At 29.1% G+C, this 23,739-nt stretch overlaps 1 protein-coding gene across 1 annotated transcript; it reads left to right on the top strand.

Annotated features, from left to right (window-relative positions):
* Window positions 1–21,493: 21,493 nt before the first annotated feature.
* Window positions 21,494–23,567, top strand: LOC115714856 (uncharacterized). The gene is made up of 5 exons (XM_061113167.1): window positions 21,494–21,657; window positions 21,795–21,953; window positions 22,052–22,132; window positions 22,990–23,113; window positions 23,214–23,567. The coding sequence occupies exons 1-5, from the start codon at window positions 21,533–21,535 to the stop codon at window positions 23,259–23,261; spliced, it is 537 nt and encodes a 178-aa protein (XP_060969150.1). The 5' UTR covers window positions 21,494–21,532; the 3' UTR covers window positions 23,262–23,567.
* Window positions 23,568–23,739: the final 172 nt, after the last annotated feature.

Genomic DNA, 23,739 nt, shown 5'->3' with positions numbered 1-23,739 from the left:
TTAAATTGTACATATTTAGTACCTTAAAATAAAATTTAATCAATACAATTTTATTAATTTAACCAAACAATTCTCAGTTATATGTAATCAAATAAATAAATTAGAATTTAAAATTCATAAAATTTTAGACTATTGATAGTATTGATTAAATTTTATCAAAAAAATATGAATTTAGGGTACCAAATAAGTATAATTTTAAAATGCAAGGTACCAAATAAGCATTATTAAAAATATAGGGTACCAAATTTATATTTAGATAAAACACATGATACCAAATGTGTAGACACCCTAAAAAATATTACTAACTAATTATAAAGTAATACATCTAAAGGTACTAATCACTACAAAACAATACTCATAAAATAAACTAATCATATTATAATGACATTATCATTTAATAAAAAGCAAAGGTATTAGGTATGATATGTCTCCATATGTTTTACACTAAAAATTTGAACATTACTATTAACTATTATTAGTGGCTAGTGTTAGCACCACCACAAAGTAGTGTCTTAAAATAATTAATGATATTTTATAAAAATTTATTATATTAAATTGAGTAATTTGTAGTATTTATTTAAGTTTAATTTTTAGTTGCAAATAAATATTTAAGTTTCATTTTTAGTAGTAATAATACTTAAGTTATATTTTTAGAACTCTATATACGTGTACATGACTGTTAAATGTCAAGTTATTATCCATGTATTATTTTCTTATTAGTATATTTAAATTAATTTTTTTTTTAAAAAAATACAAATTTAATCACTTGGACCAATCAGAGATTACCACGTGACAATTTACTTAACACTTAACAATTAGATACCTACAGAAGTTCCAGAATTATAACTTATGTATTATTATGGGCATTTTACAATTTTGTATACATTATTTTAATTAATTACAAAATATGTGCAAAAAAACTTATTATCATTTTCTCATACACTTTTATATATAATTAAAAACTTTTTTTCAATTTTTTTATAATATATATATATATGGTAATAATTATTGATTAGTATATATATGGTAATATTGGTTATGTTTTTTTTTTTTATATTTACAATTATAATAAACATACTAATAATATAAAACATTTTATATATGTGTTTATTGGCTATGTTTATTTTTATGTTTACAATTATAATAAACATACTAATAATATAAAATATTTTATATATGTGTTTATTTTATTTTCTATTAATTAAACATACTAATTTAATAAACAAAATAATAATATTCACATAAGTTTATTATATCACTCTACGTGTGTTATGTTTATTTTTTAGTAATTTTTTAGAAAATAAATAATATATATAAAAAATTGTTTATCTTTATCTTTTTCTTTGTTTATTAATTGTGTCGTGTTTATTTTTTTTAATTAAATAATTTTTAGAATTTATAGAGTTATGTTTGTTTATTTATTTTTTGATGTAAGAATTATACTTCAATAGAAAACTCGTTCACTAACTCATTAGAAAATAATCAATATAAAGAAACAATAGAAAGAAAATATACTTATTTTAGTATAGTATAAATTGACTATGTCTATTTTTATGTTTACAATTATAATAAACATACTAATAATATAAATACTTTGTATATATATGTTTATTTTATTTTCTATTTATTAAACATACTACTTTAATAAACAAAATAATAATATTCACATATGTTTATTATATCACTCTACGTGTCATGTTTATTTTTAGTAATTTTAAGTATTGATTTATATTTATATACATTAATGTTTATAATTTTGATATTGTATTTTATTAAAAAAAATCTTATTAAATTATAATAATTCATACTAAAATAGATAATAAACATTTATCTTTTAATAAAAAAATATTTAACTTGTTTATTTTTATAAATTTGTTTAATTAATTTTACGAAATTGTTTATTTTGAGGTTTAATAAACATATTAAAAATGTATGGTTTCATGTAATAAGTTTTCAAAATGTATAAATTTTTAAAATAATTTTTTTTTGCACATTTTTTGTAATTATTTTATTTTTGTTGTACATTTATGAAAAAACCCCTATTATTATCGCTAAAGTTTAAACTTATGTATATATTTACAAACAAAAGTTAAACTTAAGTATATATGTCACAAATTATTTTATTAAATTATGTAAAATTTAATACTTTATATACCTATAACAATATGATACTTTAGGTAATATTAGAGATTAATAGTGTCTTTTAGCTAAATCTTTTTTCAACCAATCCATTGGAGCTTTAAACTCCCATATTCATTAAAATATACGGAATTTTCCTTGAAATAATCCTTATTAACTACTTCATCGTTTAATTATTATTTTTTTTTATGAGATTTGCTCCACATTTATAAATTAATGTAGATTCTTTAATAATATTTTATTATTTATTTATTCATTTCCTTCTTTCTGAATTACATATAGAAGTAGATAGAGCCTCATTTCTTTCTCTCTTTTATATGTTCTAGTTATTATCAGTGTTATTATCAATTTCACTTTTGACTAAACATTTTTTTATATATATATTTTTTTTTCTTATTTTTACATTAGAAACTAATCACTTCAATAATATATATTTATTTCTTTTAAAAAAATAATATATATTTATTTGTTTTTTACTTGCAGCCCAATTAAAAATATTTTATAATTAGTATATAAAATAAACTTTTTATATTTTATACTATTAGAATATAGTTTGATAAATATAAAAAGGAATTATTAATAGTTAAAAGAAAAAGATAATACATGTTATAATTTTCTCTCTTACACTATAGGGTTTCTTCATACACCCCAGCTGCTGCTTTTTCAGAGTTTTTCGGCCAGGCCCGCCTGCTCTTATTGGTTTAGGCGTGGCTATGGTGAGGACTAGTGTAATTCCCACATTGTTTTTGATCTCTTTGTAGTGTTTTACTTTCGGCCTTCAAGTTTCTCATTTCTTCTCGGTTTCATTCTTACTTGAGTGCAGGAGTTTGATGTCGTTGGCAGTCATCTGGTTTGTCTGCGTTGTTAATCTTTTTTGTCGATCTCTGGCCTCGAGGTGGTGGTGTTTTCCTAGGGTTGTTTCGTTGGCTTTGTGCGGTCAGATTTGGCTTGGAAATCATGGTCTGCATTTGGGGTTTGGATCGTGCTTCTGGAGGCAGCGGGGAGGTGGAGGACCGGTTGTGTAAGCTATGTAGGATCACTTGTAAATTCTTAAAAAATTCTGAATATTTTACCGTGTTGAAATTAAGGTTCAAACAAAATTTTTATTCAAACAATAAAAAAAGTACAAAAATACGTAACTACGAAATTTTAAATATTTTTACAATTTTTATAATTTTATTGACAGAAAATACAGTCTTGTGATGTATTTTTATGTTGTATTTTTCTTAATTTTTGATTATTTGTATGTTTTTTTTTTATTTTATTTGAATATTATTTTCTGTTACTTTTATATAATCTTTTTATTATTTTTCGTGTTATTTATATGGAATATTGTAAAAATATTTTTAAAAAATCTTTAAAGGTAAAAATTCAAAATTCATTATGCAATTATCCTAGGGGGCGTTTGGTATGAGGTGTTTCAAATAATTTGATTATAGGAAATATTATGAAGGAGAATATGATTATAGGGAAATGTGTAAACTGTGTTTGGTTGTGTAGGGTAATATGTAATCATATTCCTGTTAATTAAATTAAAGTGTTTGGTTGAGTACATGAATCTTATATATTATTTGAAAAAATAAAAATAAAAATATTTTTATATATATTTATTTAATATTACTTATATATAAAAATAAAATAACTATTTATTAAGGAAATTTATTTATTAATTAGATAATATTAAATTGGGAAATTACCCCATATATTTTTTTTTTAACTTTTTTTTTTCAAATTTACAGTTTGAGTTTTTAAAGTGGTTGCAGCGATAGTTGCAATATGGGTTTTATACGATTTTTTGTTGCAATTTAAGTCGCAACGTTAGTTGCAATAGAGGTTTCTATGTAGAATTTCGTAAAAATGCAAAAAAAAAAAAAAAAAAAAACTATTTTGAAGTGTGAAAATGAAAAAGCCCATATTAAATTTTATTGTATTTTTTATTAATTAAAATGAATATTTCTATATATTTTATCACTATATTATTTATTTTTGTTTGCTATGTCATTTATGTGTACACCATCGGCATAAAATTTATGTATAATGAATATACATATATTATTGCTAATAATATAAAAATAACTCAGTTAAAAAAAACTGATCTCACAAACTAAATATATACCGTAATATTTTATTTATAATAAATGATAATATTATTGGTATTTAAATTTATATATTAATTCAAAAATTCTATTCAAATTAATATAATAGAAGGTAATGATTCAATCCTACCATTTTTTAAAGTATTAACATTACCCTCCTTAAGGTAGTTATAATACTAAGGGAATAACATTCTAAGGCTAAAGACTCAAAACAATAATGTTTCACATTATCATTCCCTTGTTAGCATTAACCCATTCCAAACACTCCTAAATGTATATGGACTAAATTAGAAAATTTCTAACTCGAGTTAATGCTCCACATGGACAACTCATCTGGTAATACCCTAAAAAAATCAAATATATTGACAATGAGATAACATGAGAGAAAGTTTTTTCTTTTCTTTTCTTTTTTTTTGGTGAAAAGGGTGGTGCGATTGCACCAGATTCATTGAAGCAAAACACAATACTACAAAACAACTAACCAAAGGCTAGTGAAAAAGTCTAAACAAACGGAAAAACTCAAGACAACTTAACACAAAGGAAAAAGATAAAACAACAGTAAACAGGGAAATAAGAAAAAAACACAGGGCCAAAATCCATGACCAAGACGAATCCAGAACAACTGCAGCAATATCAAATTCTATCCCGGATCAGGGACCCATTCAGTATCATCCCTAAACACTCCTACATCCATGTTGCTCACTGCAAGTTCCCCAACAGAGCCATGGTATCGAGCCCATTTAGCAGAGTTGTGAGCCAAGAAATTGACCCCCCTGCTGATCTTTTTGACCTTCCAGTTTACAAGATTGGGAACAGCTGCATAGAATCTCTCTACAGCGCCATTCAGCAGTTGATGATCCTCTCGTTGCAGAGCGTTAAAATACGATACCACCAGCGAATTGTCACAAAGAAATATTACATTAGTGAAGGTGCGTCGCACCCCAAATTCAGCAGCACTCACTATTGTCAAGGCCTCTGCTAATGTTGGATTTGTTACATTGAGATGAATCGAGAAGACGGCCTGAATTCGGTTACTCGAGTCCCTGAACACTGCCGCTCCGTAGGATTGATCCGCATCAATAGATACATCCGTATGACACGCTATCCATCCCGTAGGAGGAGTTATACATATCTCAGCACTCTTTGGAAGGGGTTGGCTAGCATATGAGTGATCCTGGAATTTACGCCTCACAATGCCGATAACCTCATTAATCGGAGTACTGATGGTTCCATGAATTACCTTATTACGATTGTGCCATAGCACCTCGAATATGCATATAGCCCCAATGAGGAAAGTACCAAATTCCAGGTTGTTGGGAAGGTTTCTTGAGCAATTGAACCACTGAAGCCACCCCATCCAATCATGGAATATGAAGGAGTCCGTTCTGATGCCCCAAAGGCTTCCATACCAAACTGCTTTGGCAAAAGAACATTGCCAAAACAGATGTATAGAAGTCTCCTCCTCATCATTACAGAGTGGGCAGAGAACGGAGGGGAGCGTCATGATCTGTCCCAACTTGGCTCGAGTTGGGAGAGCATCCCTTAGAATCTGCCAGCACAATATCTTCAATCTAGTGTGCATTTTGGTATTCCACACTAACTTCCATTGCCAAGTAGGGGGCAAGGATCTTGGTCCATTCTTCACTAGATGGTAGGCTGATTTAATTGAGAATTGTCCGCTTGTTTCACCTAGCCACATCCAAGAATCGTCCTTCCTTGTCGCGGGCAGGGCGATATTTAGGATGTGCTTGGCATCCCCCGATCCAAACCACTTTTTAATTCTTTGTTCGTTCCAGGTTAGATTCTCGTTAATGAAATCCTTGACCAGGTTAGCTCCTTTAGTGGCGTCTAGGAGGGGAGCCGGTTTGTGATCACCCGTAGGGACCCAAGCATCAAACCAAATAGATGTAGTTTTTCCATCACCGATCCTTCTACACATCCCTTCATTGAGTTTCTCTCTATGTCGTAACATTGCTTTCCACAATTTCGAATCAGTCTGCTTTGGCTCCACATCAAAAAAATTTGTATTCTTCAAGTACTTGGCTTTCATTGTTGCACTCCATAAGCTAGTGGAATCATTTATAATCTTCCACCCCCATTTCAAAATGAAAGCACTGTTGATATCACTAATTTTCCTGAACCCAAGGCCTCCTAGAAACTTAGATTTGCACAAAGAGCTCCACGACAGCGTATGGATCGGTTTTCTATCATCCGCTCCATTCCACCAAAAATTCCTGAGGCTCTTGTCGATGGTAGATGCAATTCCACAAGGAATGACATCGGCAGCAGCCGCATAAATTGGCATTGATCCTCCCACAGATTGAATTAAACAAGTTCTTCCCGCCTTAGATAGAAGCCTCGACTTCCACCCTTCCACTCTGTTAAGGACTTTTCTCACCAGGTAATTCTTCTTGTGTGAATCCTTCTCTGTTCGAAACAAAGGAAGGCCTAAGTACGTAGCATCTGGCTTCATTTTACACATTCCCAATATGTTTGCAATTTTGTCTGCCCGTTTCTTTGGTACTTCTTTTCTTTTCTTTGTTATGTGTATAAAATGTGGATTTGGAGGATAGAAATAAATATAATGTGATTTTATAGGGTGGAGATGGCATGCAATACAAGACGTTCTACCTAAAAGGCCAACTTTTTGGTAAGTTAAAAGGTCAACAAACCAACTCATAATTAAATTCAATATCATATATAAATCAATCTCATCACATGAAACAATATGCAAAAGGAAATGTCACTCATGAAACAATGTACATAAACCAACTTTTAAGGCTCTTTAATTAGCAACCATGCATAGTATTACTATCTTTTATTTTATCCCTTTTTCTTTTTCTTTATCATTAATTATTATTATTATTAATAATAATAATAATATTTAAATATATAAAATTAAAAACATAAAATTTTTATACCATAAATTTTCTTTAATAATATGTCAATAAATGATCTTCTATTACATAAATCTCCAATTCGACAATATCTAATCACCAAAATTAGCATATTTTTGGCATAACATAAAGGTAAAGCCACCTCTTATGGACTTGCAAAACTTCAAATACAGTGTGTTATCACACCAAAACCTCCTCCAACCGAACGGCAATTGTATATTCATTTTTGAGTTTGTTTATAGTGTCCCACTATATTTAGGTGGGCACTGTAGACAATACTAAATTGTTTTATTTTTTTAAAATTTTTTAATAATTATATAATATTTTAAAAAACTAAATAATTATAAATAAATATTATTAATCAAAACTTTTATAAATGTATTTGTTTGTATTTTTATATTTTTAAGTGTGTTAAAAAAATAATTTAGGGGTGTTCGCGGGGCGGGTATTGCAGTCTTTGACTATTTTTTTAAACCAATCGACACATGCAGTTTTTCCAATTTCCCAAACCACACCCGCACCGCGAAACTAAAAAATTGCGAAAACCACACTGCAGATAATGGTGCGATGCAGTGCAATTTTTGCAGTTTGGACTATCACCAATAATTAAACTATTACAAATACAATAAAGCTTGAGTAACACTTGTCAAAATACCATAAGGCTTGAAAATAAATTTCAATAATACAATAATTAGTGGGCTTTGAGTTGGACATTCACATATTGGACCTAACTAAATAAAAAAATTAGTATTTTTATAATGTGTGGTGCGGTGCAATTTGAATCGCATATTAAAAATGAATTGATTAACACCCCTAATAAAATATACACGCTAATGAAATAGTTAAATATTTACTAATATAACTTATTGGATTTAACAAATATTTAATATTAAAATATTCTTATTATATTAATAAAATAATAGAATAATGAAGAATATAATATTTGGTGTAATTTTTTGGTGTTGTGGTTGGAATTGAAAAAAAATTTAGTGTTGAAAATTTTTTGGTATTGATTTAACAGTAAATTTGAGTTTCTCTATTCGAGATGCCTTAAGGAATGTCAAAATTCTTCGTAGTGAGGAAGGAAAGACATACCACTACTACCACCACTACCACCACTACCACTTAACAGGCCCGGCCCTGGGCATAGGCGGGCTAGGCCTGTGCCTAGAGCCCACCTATCTCAGGGGGCCCAAAAAAAAATATTTACCTTTTAAAATTATACCATTTTTTTTATTGATTTTAAAAAATACCATATTTTTTTCTAAATAAAAGTCCAAAATAATTTTTTTTTTCTATAACCCACTAAAAGTCAGGGCCCGCCCTGCCACTTAAGAGGATGGTCGAGGGAGGGGTCAACAATAAAACCACCAACGTCTAAGACACCAAATAATTCCACCCGCAATTAAAGTATGCAAACGTACATTTTTATTTAATTTTTTTTTTTTGACAAAGTGATTAAAATCACTCATGAATTTACGACGCCCACGTCCGCCACCGGCGCTGGAACCTCCTCGAACCAGGATAGCTCATCGTCTAACCGCAGAGCATGCTTTGCCAACCATAGGCCGCTAAAATCTAAGAGCGAGCCCCGTGGGACAAAACTGCCCCCGGAAATTTAGACAATAAAGCTATAACATCTTCTAACAACGCTCCCAACTCAATATAATACTGAAGTTCCACCTGAAAAAAATATCAAAAACAGAATAAAACTTTAATTAGAAAACTATTCAAACTGAATAGATTCAACCAACCACCAAGACTAAGCAACTAGATCTCCCTATAAAATACTAAAACTAGCCAAAGGGTACTCCCTTTGGCTAGTAACAACTAAATTATAGCAATATACTTCATAACATTCATAGGATCCCTATTCCTTACCTTTACCCTTTTAAAAACAAACATAAATAAAATTTTCCTTTTAATATCCATTATTCCTTTAAATATTCAAAATATTATATACTAATTATTTCATTTTATCTCTTAAAAGTATTAGTTATTTTTAGACTAAAACATGTCAAAATTCTTAATAAGTCAAATTATTTATTATTTTATTTATAGCGTAAAACATGGTATCTATAATCTTTATTCAGCCTAAATTAAATCAAAATTGTATTAATATCCTTAAAATTTAAGATTGCACTCTTCACATTCAAAATACATTTTTTCTAATACTTAATTATACATTTAATTAATAATATTAAATTAATATTAATTAATCCAATTCGGTATTATGACATAATGTTTCCTTATTTATTATTTAAAAAGATTACCTCCTAAATATTATACCATTCAAATTATTATAAAAACCATTCATATTAGTATCTTCCTATACAACTAATAAGGCAATAATCTCAATACTTCATTAGCATTTACTTATCATTTATTTCAATATCTTTCCAAAAATAAAATAAAACAAAATATTCTCAATTCACAATAAATGTTCCTACCTCCAATTAATTACAAAATCTCACATTTATAATTTATATACGAAAATTAATATTATGTTATCCATAATAAACTAATGAGGCAATAATCTCATAATTACATATCATAATTGTTAGCTATTAAATTTTATAATATTTTTTATAATTAATGATATCTTGTAATTTTACCCAAATTATCCTAAATAATTAGGGGCCAGCCATAAATCAGGCGCGAAAACCTTGAAAGGCACCAAAGCCATAAACAATGGCGCAGCTCATCCATCAAATTTGTACTTCCATTTCTTCCATAAAAACTAATACCACTCATCCAGAAATTATTTAAAAATACAAATAATGTAATAATTTTGGTACATTCCCATAATATTGAGAACAAACAAGAATTCCATAATAATTTGACTTCCCAAATATATCTGAAGCAATATATTCTCATTAGACCATTAGTGTTCCCACCTCCCTTTATTACAAGATCCTCAAGATTCTTATTCTTCAATTTATTTAATTAATTATAATATTAGAATCTGAATACTAAAATTCCAAACACGAAAATTCCTTAAAAAATATAAACCAAAATATAGCTAATAGGAATTAGCATTTAAAATAAACCCTCTTAAACTTTATTTCAGTTTAAAATATTCTTTAAATCATACCTTAACTAAAATAATCTTTTTATTCTGACTAATAAATCTGTATAGTGCATAACTTTAACTTTAAAATATTCTTCTGTCAAAATTTTCTTATACATTCAATACCAAAAAACATGAAAATTTAAACAAATTACCCTAAATAATTAGGGGCCAACCATATAATAGGTGCTAAAGCCTTGTAAGGCGCCAAAGCCATAAATAATGGCGCAAAATAGAACAAAATCAATATAAAACAAATCTATAACAAAATTAACAGTGTATCCCATTATATCAGTTCATCCAAAAAAGAACAAAATCAATAACAAACAACAAGATGAAATCAACTATCCACCATTTCAGCCTTCAACCCAACACGACACTGACCGAGATCTCCCAAGCTCAAAACTAAATTTAAAAAATTTAACTCAAAAACTTCATCACACTGTGCAAACATTCAAGCAAAAATTCTAAAATCTATAGGCCTTTCACTAACTCAAAAAGAAACCAGCGTAAATTTCCCAACAAACCAACTACAAACAATCCTAATGATTCTAAAACTAAAGGACTAGTGTTATCTAGATTCACATACTGCATGTATACAATCTGTGGTACAAAATGAAAAATAAAATAATATAAACTAGAGGAATAGTGTTACTATGTTTTAGAAATCCGTCTCCTATGGAGAAATTGGGGTCACGGGCCAAGAAAATTTAAGGGATTAAAATTTTGAGTTCGAAAAGATATTTCTAAAATTCATAACTCATATGAATATCTAAAAGGAAAAGAAGATTTAATTCAAAAACAAAAAAGAAACTCATCTCATAATCGAGTTTTAAGTCCAATCCAAAAGAGGATCTGAGATATCATTCAGATCTGATCTTTTTATGACTTTAAAATATTTAAATACATAAAATATATTAGTTAAAATATAATTTGATTGTACTTACGAAAGAAATGCATTTGTTGGGTTTCCTCATATATTGACCAGTTTGCTTGAGAATTGGAATCGCTTTTTTGTTAGGACCGAAATCGGAAGATGAGATCACTGGAGGGAGTGACTTTGTAACGATTTTCGTAGAAATTGTGGCGAGCCTCTTCGACTTGATCTCTCTCTTCAAGAGTCCCTGCTTTTTTCTAGTCTCATACCCTATTTTATTTGAAAACTGTTCCAATTAGAAAGCACTCTCTGTAACTACCCATCTTGGCCTCAAAATTAAATTATATCATATTCCTTTCACCAAATTCTTTGCTTCTTCTCCTCACAAGTCACAAGTAACAACCTTATGTTCATCTGCTGTTTACCTCAAATCTCTCTCTCTCTCTTTGAGTTGTCATTCAGGAGCTAAATAACTTAAGAGGGTTTAGGTTGAATAATGATGATATTCCTAATTGTGGATTATGTTGTAGAGTCACTTCTGAAAGAGTTTAAAGAAAATATGGTGTGATGTAGTAATGACTAGGTGAAAGTATTGATTTTCCGAGAAAATCAAAACTAGAATACTCTATTCAAGAATAACCTCTAATTTGTTATAAAAAAATTAAGTCCCGATTTGGGCCAGTTATAAATAAGAATAACCTCTAAATTGTAATTAGTTATACATTTTCTAAGTCCCGTATTAACAAAGTATACCTCTATATAAGAATAATTACATCTTAATAAAATATATACATGTATTTTGTAAATTTATTTATGTACAATTAATAATTTTATTTTAAATTATAATAGATGTATGAAATTATATTTACTCTAAAATATTTCTATTATGATGTAGTATTAATGATTATTTATTGTTATTATTGTTACATTGATATTTTTTGGTTTTTTAATTTTTTTTTCTAGTATAACTCTATTTAGTTATAACCTCCAAATTAGAATATAATTTACTTGGATCAAAGTGTATTCTTGAATAGAGGTTCTACTGTAAATAAAAAAAATATTAAAATATACTATGCCACATCATTGTTTTGACAACAAAAATTCACAATTTGTATTTAATTGTGACAAAATATTATTTTTTTTTTATTATTACTGCAAAAAAAAAAAAATAGATATTAAAGTAAAATAAAATATTAATTTTTTGTATTATTACGGCAAAAAAATGGTAATAAAGTGCAACGACAAAAAAGATTTATTGTCGCAAATATCCCTTACAAAAATATTAACTTCATACTAAAGAGTAATTTGCGGCATAACCTCCTTAAGTAGCCAGGTTTTTGCAACTAATCTCCAATTTTAAAATTTTGGTGGTAAAACCCCCTAAACTCGTGTTCTGTTAGCACTTAGCCCTTTCCATCCATTTTTGGTTGTTAACTGCCATGGTGGAATGTCCACGTGTACACTGTGTACACGTGGCACAATTTTATTGGTCCATCGTATTGAATTATATTTATAGTACAATCTAAGTAATAAACAAATCTATATATACTTATGTGAGAAAGCCCCTAACAAAAAATCACTATTTTCCTGTATTTTTTTTCATTTCCTTTTTTTTTTTTAAAAATAGTGATTATTAATTAAACAGCTCATAATTGTATTAAAATAAAACAAAATTTCATTTAGTCTCTGTACATGCATAAAAGTAATCTTGATCTTATATATCTTATAAGACGTGTAGAGTTGACTATGGTACTCATGTGTACATTTTATTTTCACAATATGTATTTGAATTTTTATGCATGTACTATATTCTAAATTATTGAAGTGAATCATGTAAAACAATTGAGAATGATCACTATTTAAAGACTCAAAATTATTGAACAAATTAATTATTAATCTTGTAACTCTTTTAGATCTGAACCAACCACATAATGTCAATCACAGCCATTTATTTGTTTATATAATAATGTAATTTAGTTACAATTAATATATATAATATAACACATTTGTTAATTAATTAAATTAATATTAATCGAGTTTGAGCTTAGGATAATTTTGTACAACATGGTTGGATTCGTGTTCGAATAATTGAGTTTTTGGCTTCTGAGAAACCATAATTAATGGTTGACCCAATTGTTTTTTTCCCTTTCAAATTAATAAACAATAATTACCACATTTCATAAAAAAAAATGAAATTTGTTTTTTCATTATTATTTGGGGAAAAAAAGGACTGAAAATTGTTATGATAAAAATGAAAGATAAAGAATGAGCAATAGATACCATTACAAAAAGAAATATTTGCAACAATAATGTTTAAATCTTTTTGATTGATGATCTTTAATACTTAAATATTTTTTTTTTTGATAATAATATAAAAAATTAACATTTTATTACAATTTAATTCTTAATTTTTATTGGCGGAAGTAATACAAAAAATTTAATACTTTGTTGCAATTATATGTACAAATCATTAATATGCTTTGTTATTAAATGATGATGACATGGTAATATTGAGCTAACATAAAAAAGATATTTAAAATATAAACTACAGTAGAATTATTGAGAATTATGGGGTTCCATCTCAAAACCAATTGGCAATGAGTGGAGTAACTCATGTTCTTATATATGGCTCAATTCTCTACCATTTATTCCATGTGGGACATTGTCCACAATATTCCCCCTCAAGATGATGGCTATTTTTTGCTCATCAATCTTGAACCGTATCAGAGTGGACATGGTCACTATCTGTATAGGTGCGGATCGGATATGATCACTTGCCCGCAAGGGATATGGCTCTGATACCATATTGAGAATCATGGGGTTCCATCTCAAAACCAATTGGCTATGAGTGGAGTAGCCCATGTTCTTATATATGGCTCAATTCTCTACCATTTATTTCACGTGGGACATTGTCCACAATAAGAACCTCTATTTAAGAATACTCTATTCAAGAATAACCTCTAATTTGTTATAAAAAAATTAAGTCCCGATTTGGGCCAGTTATAAATAAGAATAACCTCTAAATTGTAATTAGTTATACATTTTCTAAGTCCCGTATTAACAAAGTATACCTCTATATAAGAATAATTACATCTTAATAAAATATATACATGTATTTTGTAAATTTATTTATGTACAATTAATAATTTTATTTTAAATTATAATAGATGTATGAAATTATATTTACTCTAAAATATTTTTATTATGATGTAGTATTAATGATTATTTATTGTTATTATTGTTACATTGATATTTTTTGGTTTTTTAATTTTTTTTTCTAGTATAACTCTATTTAGTTATAACCTCCAAATTAGAATATAATTTACTTGGATCAAAGTGTATTCTTGAATAGAGGTTCTACTGAAAATAAAAAAAATATTAAAATATACTATGCCACATCATTGTTTTGACAACAAAAATTCACAATTTGTATTTAATTGTGACAAAATATTATTTTTTATTATTATTACTGCAAAAAAAAAATAGATATTAAAGTACAATAAAATATTAATTTTTTGTATTATTACGGCAAAAAAATGGTAATAAAGTGCAACGACAAAAAAGATTTATTGTCGCAAATATCCCTTACAAAAATATTAACTTCATACTAAAGAGTAATTTGCGGCATAACCTCCTTAAGTAGCCAGGTTTTTGCAACTAATCCCCAATTTTAAAATTTTGGTGGTAAAACCCCCTAAACTCGTGTTCTGTTAGCACTTAGCCCTTTCCATCCATTTTTGGTTGTTAACTGCCATGGTGGAATGTCCACGTGTACACTGGTACACGTGGCACAATTTTATTGGTCCACGTAAATAAATATTTAAAAAAAATAACAAAATTAATTCTTTTAAAAATAAAAATTAAAAAATTAAAAAAATTTCTTTTTATTTTAAAAAAAAAATAAAATTAAAAAAACAATTTTAAAAAAATAAAAATTAAAAAAAAAAACCTAAATTCCTACATTTCCTCTTTTCTCTTTTGCCCTCCTTCTTCTTCTTCTTCTTCTTCCTCTATCTTCATTTGCAGCCCTGACCACCACCACCACCCATGGCAACTCACCACCATCGCAACCCAGTACCACCATCTCAGAGACCAAAATCAACCACCACACAGGTTGTAGAAACCAGAATTAACCCCCACGGGTTGCCACTTCCTAACTCCTTCTTCTTCCCCGACAACTCATAACAACACAGTTTATACTCAAACAACTCCCTTATGACCCTTAAAGTAATGAGTACAGAAGCCACCATCAACATCCCAAACAAGAACTTTCCTATCAGCTCCAGCAATCGCAAGCAAACCCCCAGAAGGATGACAAGCCATACCCATCACAGGACCATCATGTCCCTAAACCCCCCAAAACAACAAAAGATCAGTTTTTTCATAAATTCACCCAAAAAAATTCATTCAATTCAATCAAAAATACTACCTTCCATGACCGAACGCATTTCAAGGTTGAAAGGTCCCAAATCCTAATCATACGACTGTGTTCGGACGAGAATAGAAGCTTATCATCGGGGGGAAAGCGCTAAAGCCGTGAAGGTTTCTGAGTCTCCATCGATGGTTGCGCGAATAGCGGCGTTGGAAGATTCGACGATTTTGATGGAATCTCCGCAGATACAGACGATGAATGAGCCGTCGGATGAGACTACTAAAGGTCCACCGGTGTAGAACCGTTGTAGAGATGGTACACAGCGATAGCTCTTCTTGAGTGGAAGAGTCGCCATTGCCATGGATTTGAGAATTAGGGTTTTGTAGAAGAAGAAGAAGAAGAAGAAGAAGAAGAAGAAGAAGAAGAAGAAGAAGAAGGAGGAGGAGGAGGAGGTCAGGAGGGGGCGGCAGGTAGGGTTAGAATGAAGGAGGCTGAGGATAGAAGAAGAAGAAGAAAGAAAAGAGAAAGAAAAGAAAAAAAAAATATAAAAATAATTTTTTTAATTTTTAATTTTTTTAATTTTTAAAGAATTTTTTTATTTTTATTTTTAAAATAATTAATTTTTTTATTTTAATTTTAAATATTTATTACGTGGACTAATAAAATTGTGCCACGTGCACACTGTGTACACGTAGACATTCCACCATGGCAGTTTACAGCCAAAAATGGATGGAAAGGGCTAAGTGCTAACAGAACTTGGGTTTAAGAGGTTTTACCATCAAAATTTTAGAATTGGGGGTTAGTTGCAAAAACCTGGCCACTTAAGGAGGTTATGCCGCAAATAACTCTCCTACTAAATTTGTATTAAAAGTTTAAAACGCTATATTATTATTTATTATTGGGTTAAATTATTTTGGACTTGTGCTTTGTAAAAGTTATCGATTAGACTCTATTTTGTAAAACGATAAATTGAACTCTGTATTTTCTAAAATAGTACAAAATAGTAACTGAACTCAGTTTTTAATAATTTTTGTAATATAATCAACTTGAAGACAACTTATAACACTAACACGAATATATGCAGAAAATATATCCAATTTTATGATAACAATTCTAGATCGGTATATTATTAACTTTGAAAATTACCTAATTTTAAAAAATATATGGTCTAATTTATCATTTAACAAAGCATATAATTTAATAAGTAATTTTTACAAATATAAAGTGGAAAATTGTATTTACCTCTATTGGTTTGGTATATATGTTGTGTACACTTACTCATATAAGTAATTTTAACCTCAAAAGTCAAAAGTCTACTTATTTTGGTCCTTAATGTAATGGGGTAAACTAACCTAACATGTCTAAACTACCACGTTATAATTTCAGGTAATTAATCACCAACCACATTATTATTAGTTTATTTAACAGCAGTATTTTTATATATTTAATTTTGTAGAGATATGTTAAGTCTGGATCTGGATTCTTGAATTGTATTATGACCACATTCAACGACAACCAAAAGAGAAAGAGAGAAAAACAATTAAAAAATATTAATCAATACATGATGAGGATATTTATATTTTGATCCAATATACACATTCAGAATGTCATAGGTTGTAGTAAATTATTAGACTAATTTTGTATAGTATAATATAATAAGGTTCTGTTTAGCAACTTAAAAAATCAATTTTTCTGATTAAATGTTAAAAAATTTAAAATTATTTTTTTTTAAAAAAAAATAAGCGTGAAACATTCATTAAACAATTAAACAGTTAGACCTCGCAGTCATTGCAAAATAGATTCCTCGGTAAAGAGGAGATCGGAATAGAACCATACAGTTGGTGGGAGAAAGCCCACTTAGCCACATTATGGGCAACATAGTTACAAGTCCTACTAACATGAGAAAAGTTACAACAAATAAAAGCAGGAGAAGACTTAATACAAAAGGAGACATAGTTCTCAAGAGCCCAATGGGACAGCTTCCCATTGAGCGCATTGATAGCTAGCCTCGAGTCACTCTCCACAATAATATACTTATACCCTAAATCCATAGCCATCGAAACAGCCAGGTCGCAGCTTCTCCTCATAATGCATCCGAGAAATCCAACCGAGACGTGTCAACCCGAACCACCTTGCACAGATGATTCCTTGCTACACCAGCTATGCACATGCTCTCTAAGGCCACTCTAACATCACAATTCAGTTTTATCCAATCCTGTGGAGGAGGGTTCCAAGTCTCCCTCAAGGTCGGTGTAGGAGCAGATAAGAGAGAATCATGTAACTCTACAAAAGAAGTACAAATATTGTCAATACATTTCATCATATCTGGGGGGATTTATTGTGTACCATTTCATTGCGCGTCCTCCAGATGTTGTCGACAACAATCGATGCATAAAGAAATACATCCTCAGCACGGATCCCCTTATGTCTAAGATCCCATATAAATTTAATCCAATCCCAAACACGAATACCAGTATCGCACACAGAGTAAATACCCCAAGGTGAAGAACGCCATAAGTGTTGCGCCACCTAACAGGAGAGAAATAAATGTTCAATAGATTCCTCCCTCAACCCGCACAAATGGCAGTTTGAGTTCTCAATCTGAAACCTTCTTCTAATAACTGATCTCATAGGGAGCGCATTAGAAAGGATACACCACCAGAGAACTTTATGGCGCGCCAAGATTTTACTATTCCAAAGCTTATTCTAAAGTGCCGGAGCAACAACACAATGAGGAGCTCTATCCAAGGCCTGGTTCAGATAAGTCGATTTACACGAGAACTGCCCGTTGCTTTCCAAGGTCCAAATCCATTTATCCTTACCTTGTCCCGAGGGCTTACCACCTTTCAAGATTGCAGAAACAGTCTCCTGTTCAAAAAGACTATTCAGTTTGTGGACATCCCAATATCCACTTGACAGTAGGAGATCAACTACCAATTTAAGTTGTTTAGCCGCTAATAATCCTAAAATTTATATAATTTTGTCGTTAAATAAAATAATAATAAGAGGGGATATGTTAAAAAATGTCAGTATCTATTAATCAAAATACTTTTATATTTTATTTTAATAAAATATACCTACTTTTTTACTTTCTTGAGTGGATTGCCTATTATACCCTTACTCTCTACTTAAGTCTAGCATATATTTTACATTAACTTAAGGGATCTAATGAAGACATCATTAATAAAAGTGGATATCTTAAAAGATATAAAAATAGAGGTAAAAATTAAAACAAATAAAGTAAAGTGGGTATACCATGTAATTTCTTATAATAAGAGTATAGATTGTAAGAGGGTGACAGGTGCATAAGCATGCAATGCAGGAAGCCTGGTCACCTCAGGTCAGGTCAGATTGTAAGGATTAGAGAATGGGCTATTATTGCAGATGGGCCAGCTTATAATTTTGGGCCCACACAAAGATGGAGTGAATGAATTAATATATGGCTCTGTCTGTGGTGACTAAAGAGGACAAACTTGATTTTGTTGCTACAAAATTCTACATTGAAAGCAACCCATCCCATCCACAACAATAACAACAACAACATCGTTATCTAGTATTGTATTAATGACAACAAGAATATGACTTTTCATGACTACTTCTCCTTCTCTTCTAAAAAATAAAACAAAACAAGACAAACTCAAGTAATCAAATTATGAAAGACATTCAATTGTTTGGAAAATTTACAGTTGCATACAACTTTCTCTAAATATATGTTTTTAAAATCTTTGATACTAAATTTTATATTTTTTATATTCATTTACTACCACTTGTTTTCTTGAAGTGCATGGTAATAAGATTGAATATCGGACAGGTGGATTGGGTTTTGAGTTGGATGGTTTTAGGTTCATAAGTTTTGGGTGAAAAAAATAAACCCATACCCATCCGTTCACGTGTTGCGGATTTACAAATTTGCGCATTCGGGGTTTGGACGGGTTGACCCGGTTATTTTTTTTAAGGGCTTTTTTCATAAATGTACAACAAAAATAAAATAATTACAAAAAATGTGCAAAAAAAAATTATTTTAAAAATTTATACATTTTGAAAACTTATTACATGAAACCATACATTTTTAATATGTTTATTAAACCTCAAAATAAACAATTTCGTAAAATTAATTAAACGGTTTTATAAAAATAAACAAGTTAAATATTTTTTTATTAAAAGATAAATGTTTATTATCTATTTTAGTATGAATTATTATAATTTAATAAGATTTGTTTTAATAAAATACAATATCAAAATTATAAACATTAATGTATATAAATATAAATCAATACTTAAAATTACTAAAAATAAACATGACACGTAGAGTGATATAATAAACATATGTGAATATTATTATTTTGTTTATTAAAGTAGTATGTTTAATAAATAGAAAATAAAATAAACATATATATACAAAGTATTTTATATTATTAGTATGTTTATTATAATTGTAAACATAAAAATAGACATAGTCAATTTATACTATACTAAAATAAGTATATTTTCTTTCTATTGTTTCTATATATTGATTATTTTCTAATGAGTTAGTGAACAAGTTTTTTATTGAAGTATAATTCTTACATCAAAAAATAAATAAACAAGCATAACTTTATAAATTCCAAAAATTATTTAATTAAAAAAAATAAACACGACACAATTAATAAACAAAGAAAAAGATAAAGATAAACAATTTTTTATATATATATTATTTATTTTCTAAAAAATTACTAAAAAAATAAACATAACACACGTAGAGTGATATAATAAACTTATGTGAATATTATTATTTTGTTTATTAAATTAGTATGTTTAATTAATAGAAAATAAAATAAATACATATATAAAATATTTTATATTATTAGTATGTTTATTATAATTGTAAACATAAAAATAAACATAGCCAATAAACACATATATAAAATGTTTTATATTATTAGTATGTTTATTATAATTGTAAACATAAAAATAAACATAACCAATATTACCATATATATACTAATCAATAATTATTACCATATATATATTATAATAAAAATTGAAAAAAAGTTTTTAATTATATATAAAAGTGTATGAGAAAATGATAATAAGTTTTTTTGCTAATGTATACAAAATTGTAAAATGCCCTTTTTTTAATCCAAATTTTATATAGTTATTTTTTCTACTATATTTATTTATGAAAATTAAACATAGCACTTAAAAGAAAAGGCATTAATTCTAAATTTAAAGTACAAAAATCAATTCAAAACCAAATAATTACTAAAATTTATTCATCAAACCTCATGTTCATAATAAAAACTAAAAATTCCCAAAATAAAATGTGAATAAAGATTCAAAGTATATTCTCTATAATCCATATAATCCACATTCTAATAGGCGTTCATAATATGTTATTAGAATATATAATAATAATAAAAATAATACTAAATATGTTATTAACATATTAGAGTTCATAATACACCCTTAAATTAACTCATACACAAATTTTTACTTTTTTTCTACCAATTGGTCTAGTTCTTGTGATAATAGGATGTGAATTAATAATTTGTGAGATACCAATTTCAAAGTAAATGATAGAAAATCAGGTAGTTCTACAATTATTTAGATAATTAAGGTTATATTCTCTATTATATTTCTGTAATTATTTTTCAGTTACAGTAAAAATTCTTTGATTATTATAGTTGGGCTTTTTTAGAGAAGCGTGAGGAAATTATATTGTATAACCACTTTATTTTACATGTTTTAATTTTTACCTCTATTTTTATATTTTTTAAGATATACCCACTTTTATAGATGATGTCCCTAGTAGATCCCTTAGGTTAATGTAAATTATATGCTAAATTTAAGTAGGGAGTGAGGGTATATTGGGTAACACACTCAAAAAAGTGGGTATATTTTAATAAAATCTAATATGATGGTATTTTTAATTAATGGATAAAAAAAGGTATTTTTAAACTTATTCCAGCGATGGTCTTCAGTTAGGCCCAAATAACCTGATTTCTTTAAGGCCCAAAGCCCAATCCAAGCCCAAAGACGACCGTAGAAAATGATTCAATAAGGCGCGGAATAGCTGCAGAGCTGTACACCAAAGGAGCAGCCATGGAAGGTAGCAACGCCGAGGACTTCGCCGTGGGTTGCTTCCTCTCCATCAAGACAACCTTAGGCGACGAATTTCAGGCTTACGTCATCACCTTCGACCGCCCCTCCAACATCCTCGTCCTTCATATCCTTAATTACTTCCAATTTTGATTTTGATTTCTTAATTTTTTTTTTTTGCTAGCCCTAGAAAAAAAAAAGTAGACTTTTTGGGGTTTCAGAGAGTACGATCCTTAACTTTTTTTGTTCTGATCGGTCTCTTACAAGAGGGTTCCAAAGCAGGGTCACGGCGCAACATAAGGCTACTAAAGGCAAACTATATTAAAGAGTTTACTTTATTGGGTCAAGCCGAAGACCCACTTGATCTAAAGAAGTGTTACATCGATTTGAATAGCCTTCAAGCCAGAGAGGAATCGGCCATTAGGTATTTCCTTAACCCTTTTGAGGGTTTTGCTTTTATTGCCCATCTTGACAGTGAAGTTTTAATTTTTGATTTTGGGAACATGGTGAGATTAATTGCAGACAAGCAGAGGTTGAGGCTGAGAGAATAGGAGTTGGTGTCACCAGTGAGGCACAGAGTATTTTTGATGCATTATCTAAAACGTGAGCTCTTCTCTTCTTTCTTTGTTGGGATATCAACTATGGTTGTTTTTATTCAGTTTAGAAATGTAAATTTATGTATTTATTGTAGTTCATTGTTCATGATGCACCAGCTTTATATATAAATGTAGATTTTATTGGAATGAGGAATTAAATTCATCTAGAGAACATAATATAAGATATAAGCTGGATTGATTTGGTTAATTGACAAATTGGTGGCCAAGTTTGATGCTTAAAGCTCGTAGTAGATTTGAAATTTAGAATGGATTTTGGCCTACTTCATTAATGTAGGCAACTCATCTGTTGGTCTCTTAAAGCTAAAAGATCTATAAAAGATACGAATTCATGGAGTGGTTTATTTGTAGCTTATGATAGTGTTGTACTTGATTGATTTAGAAAGTATCTTAGCTCCTTAGCATTTGATGTTTAAGGATCTTGGTTTCCCCTTATGAAGACATGTAAAGTCCTTTTTAGAAGAAGATACGGTCTTGCATTTATGCACTTTATTCTACAGTACAATAAATTTATAGCATAATACTATGTATAATCATAATGTATGGAATTTGTGTTATTGAGGCAATTGACTGGACTTGAGATATAGTTTAGGCTTTGTCTTTATGTTTTACTCGTACACGAGCAAAAACCGGTTGACCAATATATTTCTGTGCATGCAGGGATGCTTAAAAATATCATTTCTATTTCTTGTTTTTAATTTAAACCTTTTTTGACAGTGCTTGAAATGCAAATTTAAGGTACAATATGTTGAATTTGTTCTTGGTTTTTGACAAAAGAATCTGCAGAGTGGGTGATGCCTAAAGTTAACTATGTTGGTTTTTCTGACTGGTTGTGGTTGATATCAGGCTTCCGGTTCGCTGGGACAAGACTGCTATAGTTGTGATGAATGAGGTGCGTGTGTGCAGTCCATATCTTCCCGAGTGTGTTAGTGGAGGAACTGCTGCTGCCAAAGATCGGGTGAAGAAAGTGGTGAGACACTAGAAAGAGATAGAAAATTATTAGTCTGATAATTAATCTTACACACACACACACATGCAAGGTTTTTTACTGACGTATTCAAACTTTCTAGGTTGAGTTCGAACGGAAGAGGCTGCAATCTCGTAACAGTGGTCAGTAAGAACTTCATACTTTCACCCCTTGGAAGAATTTACCTTGAGAGATCAATCGTGACGGGTACGTTCCTAGAAACCAACCCTGCTGAAGAGAAAGATACTTACATCCATGGATATTTAAGTGCCTAAATTAGTGAAAAAAAATTACTAGTGCTGTGCTTGTTCAATGCACTTAGTTTATTCTTTCCTCCTGGCAACATTGTGCTCTTTGTTGTATGCTGCAACTGCAGTATGTTTAATTTAATGTGCTCTTTGTTGTCTTGTTTTACTGATAAGACTGATTTGAAGTGAAATGATCCTAATTTTTTTTTTCCAACAAATAGAGAAAAATAGTATTGCTTTGTTTCTTTCAAATTAAACTTGCACACTTGCTTTGCACAACTCTTTAAGGGCATATGTTTGGATGGATTTTTTGTTTCATCATGAAAGTGAGATAAGAAAAAGCTGAGAACGAAAATTTTCGCGGAAGAGAGAATCGAAAGT

This window comes from Cannabis sativa, chromosome 4 (genome assembly GCF_029168945.1).
Source record: "Cannabis sativa cultivar Pink pepper isolate KNU-18-1 chromosome 4, ASM2916894v1, whole genome shotgun sequence".
Lineage (NCBI taxonomy): Eukaryota > Viridiplantae > Streptophyta > Magnoliopsida > Rosales > Cannabaceae > Cannabis > Cannabis sativa.
The sequence above is the reverse complement of the archived record's forward strand: the minus strand, read 5'-3'. Positions and strand labels throughout refer to the sequence as shown.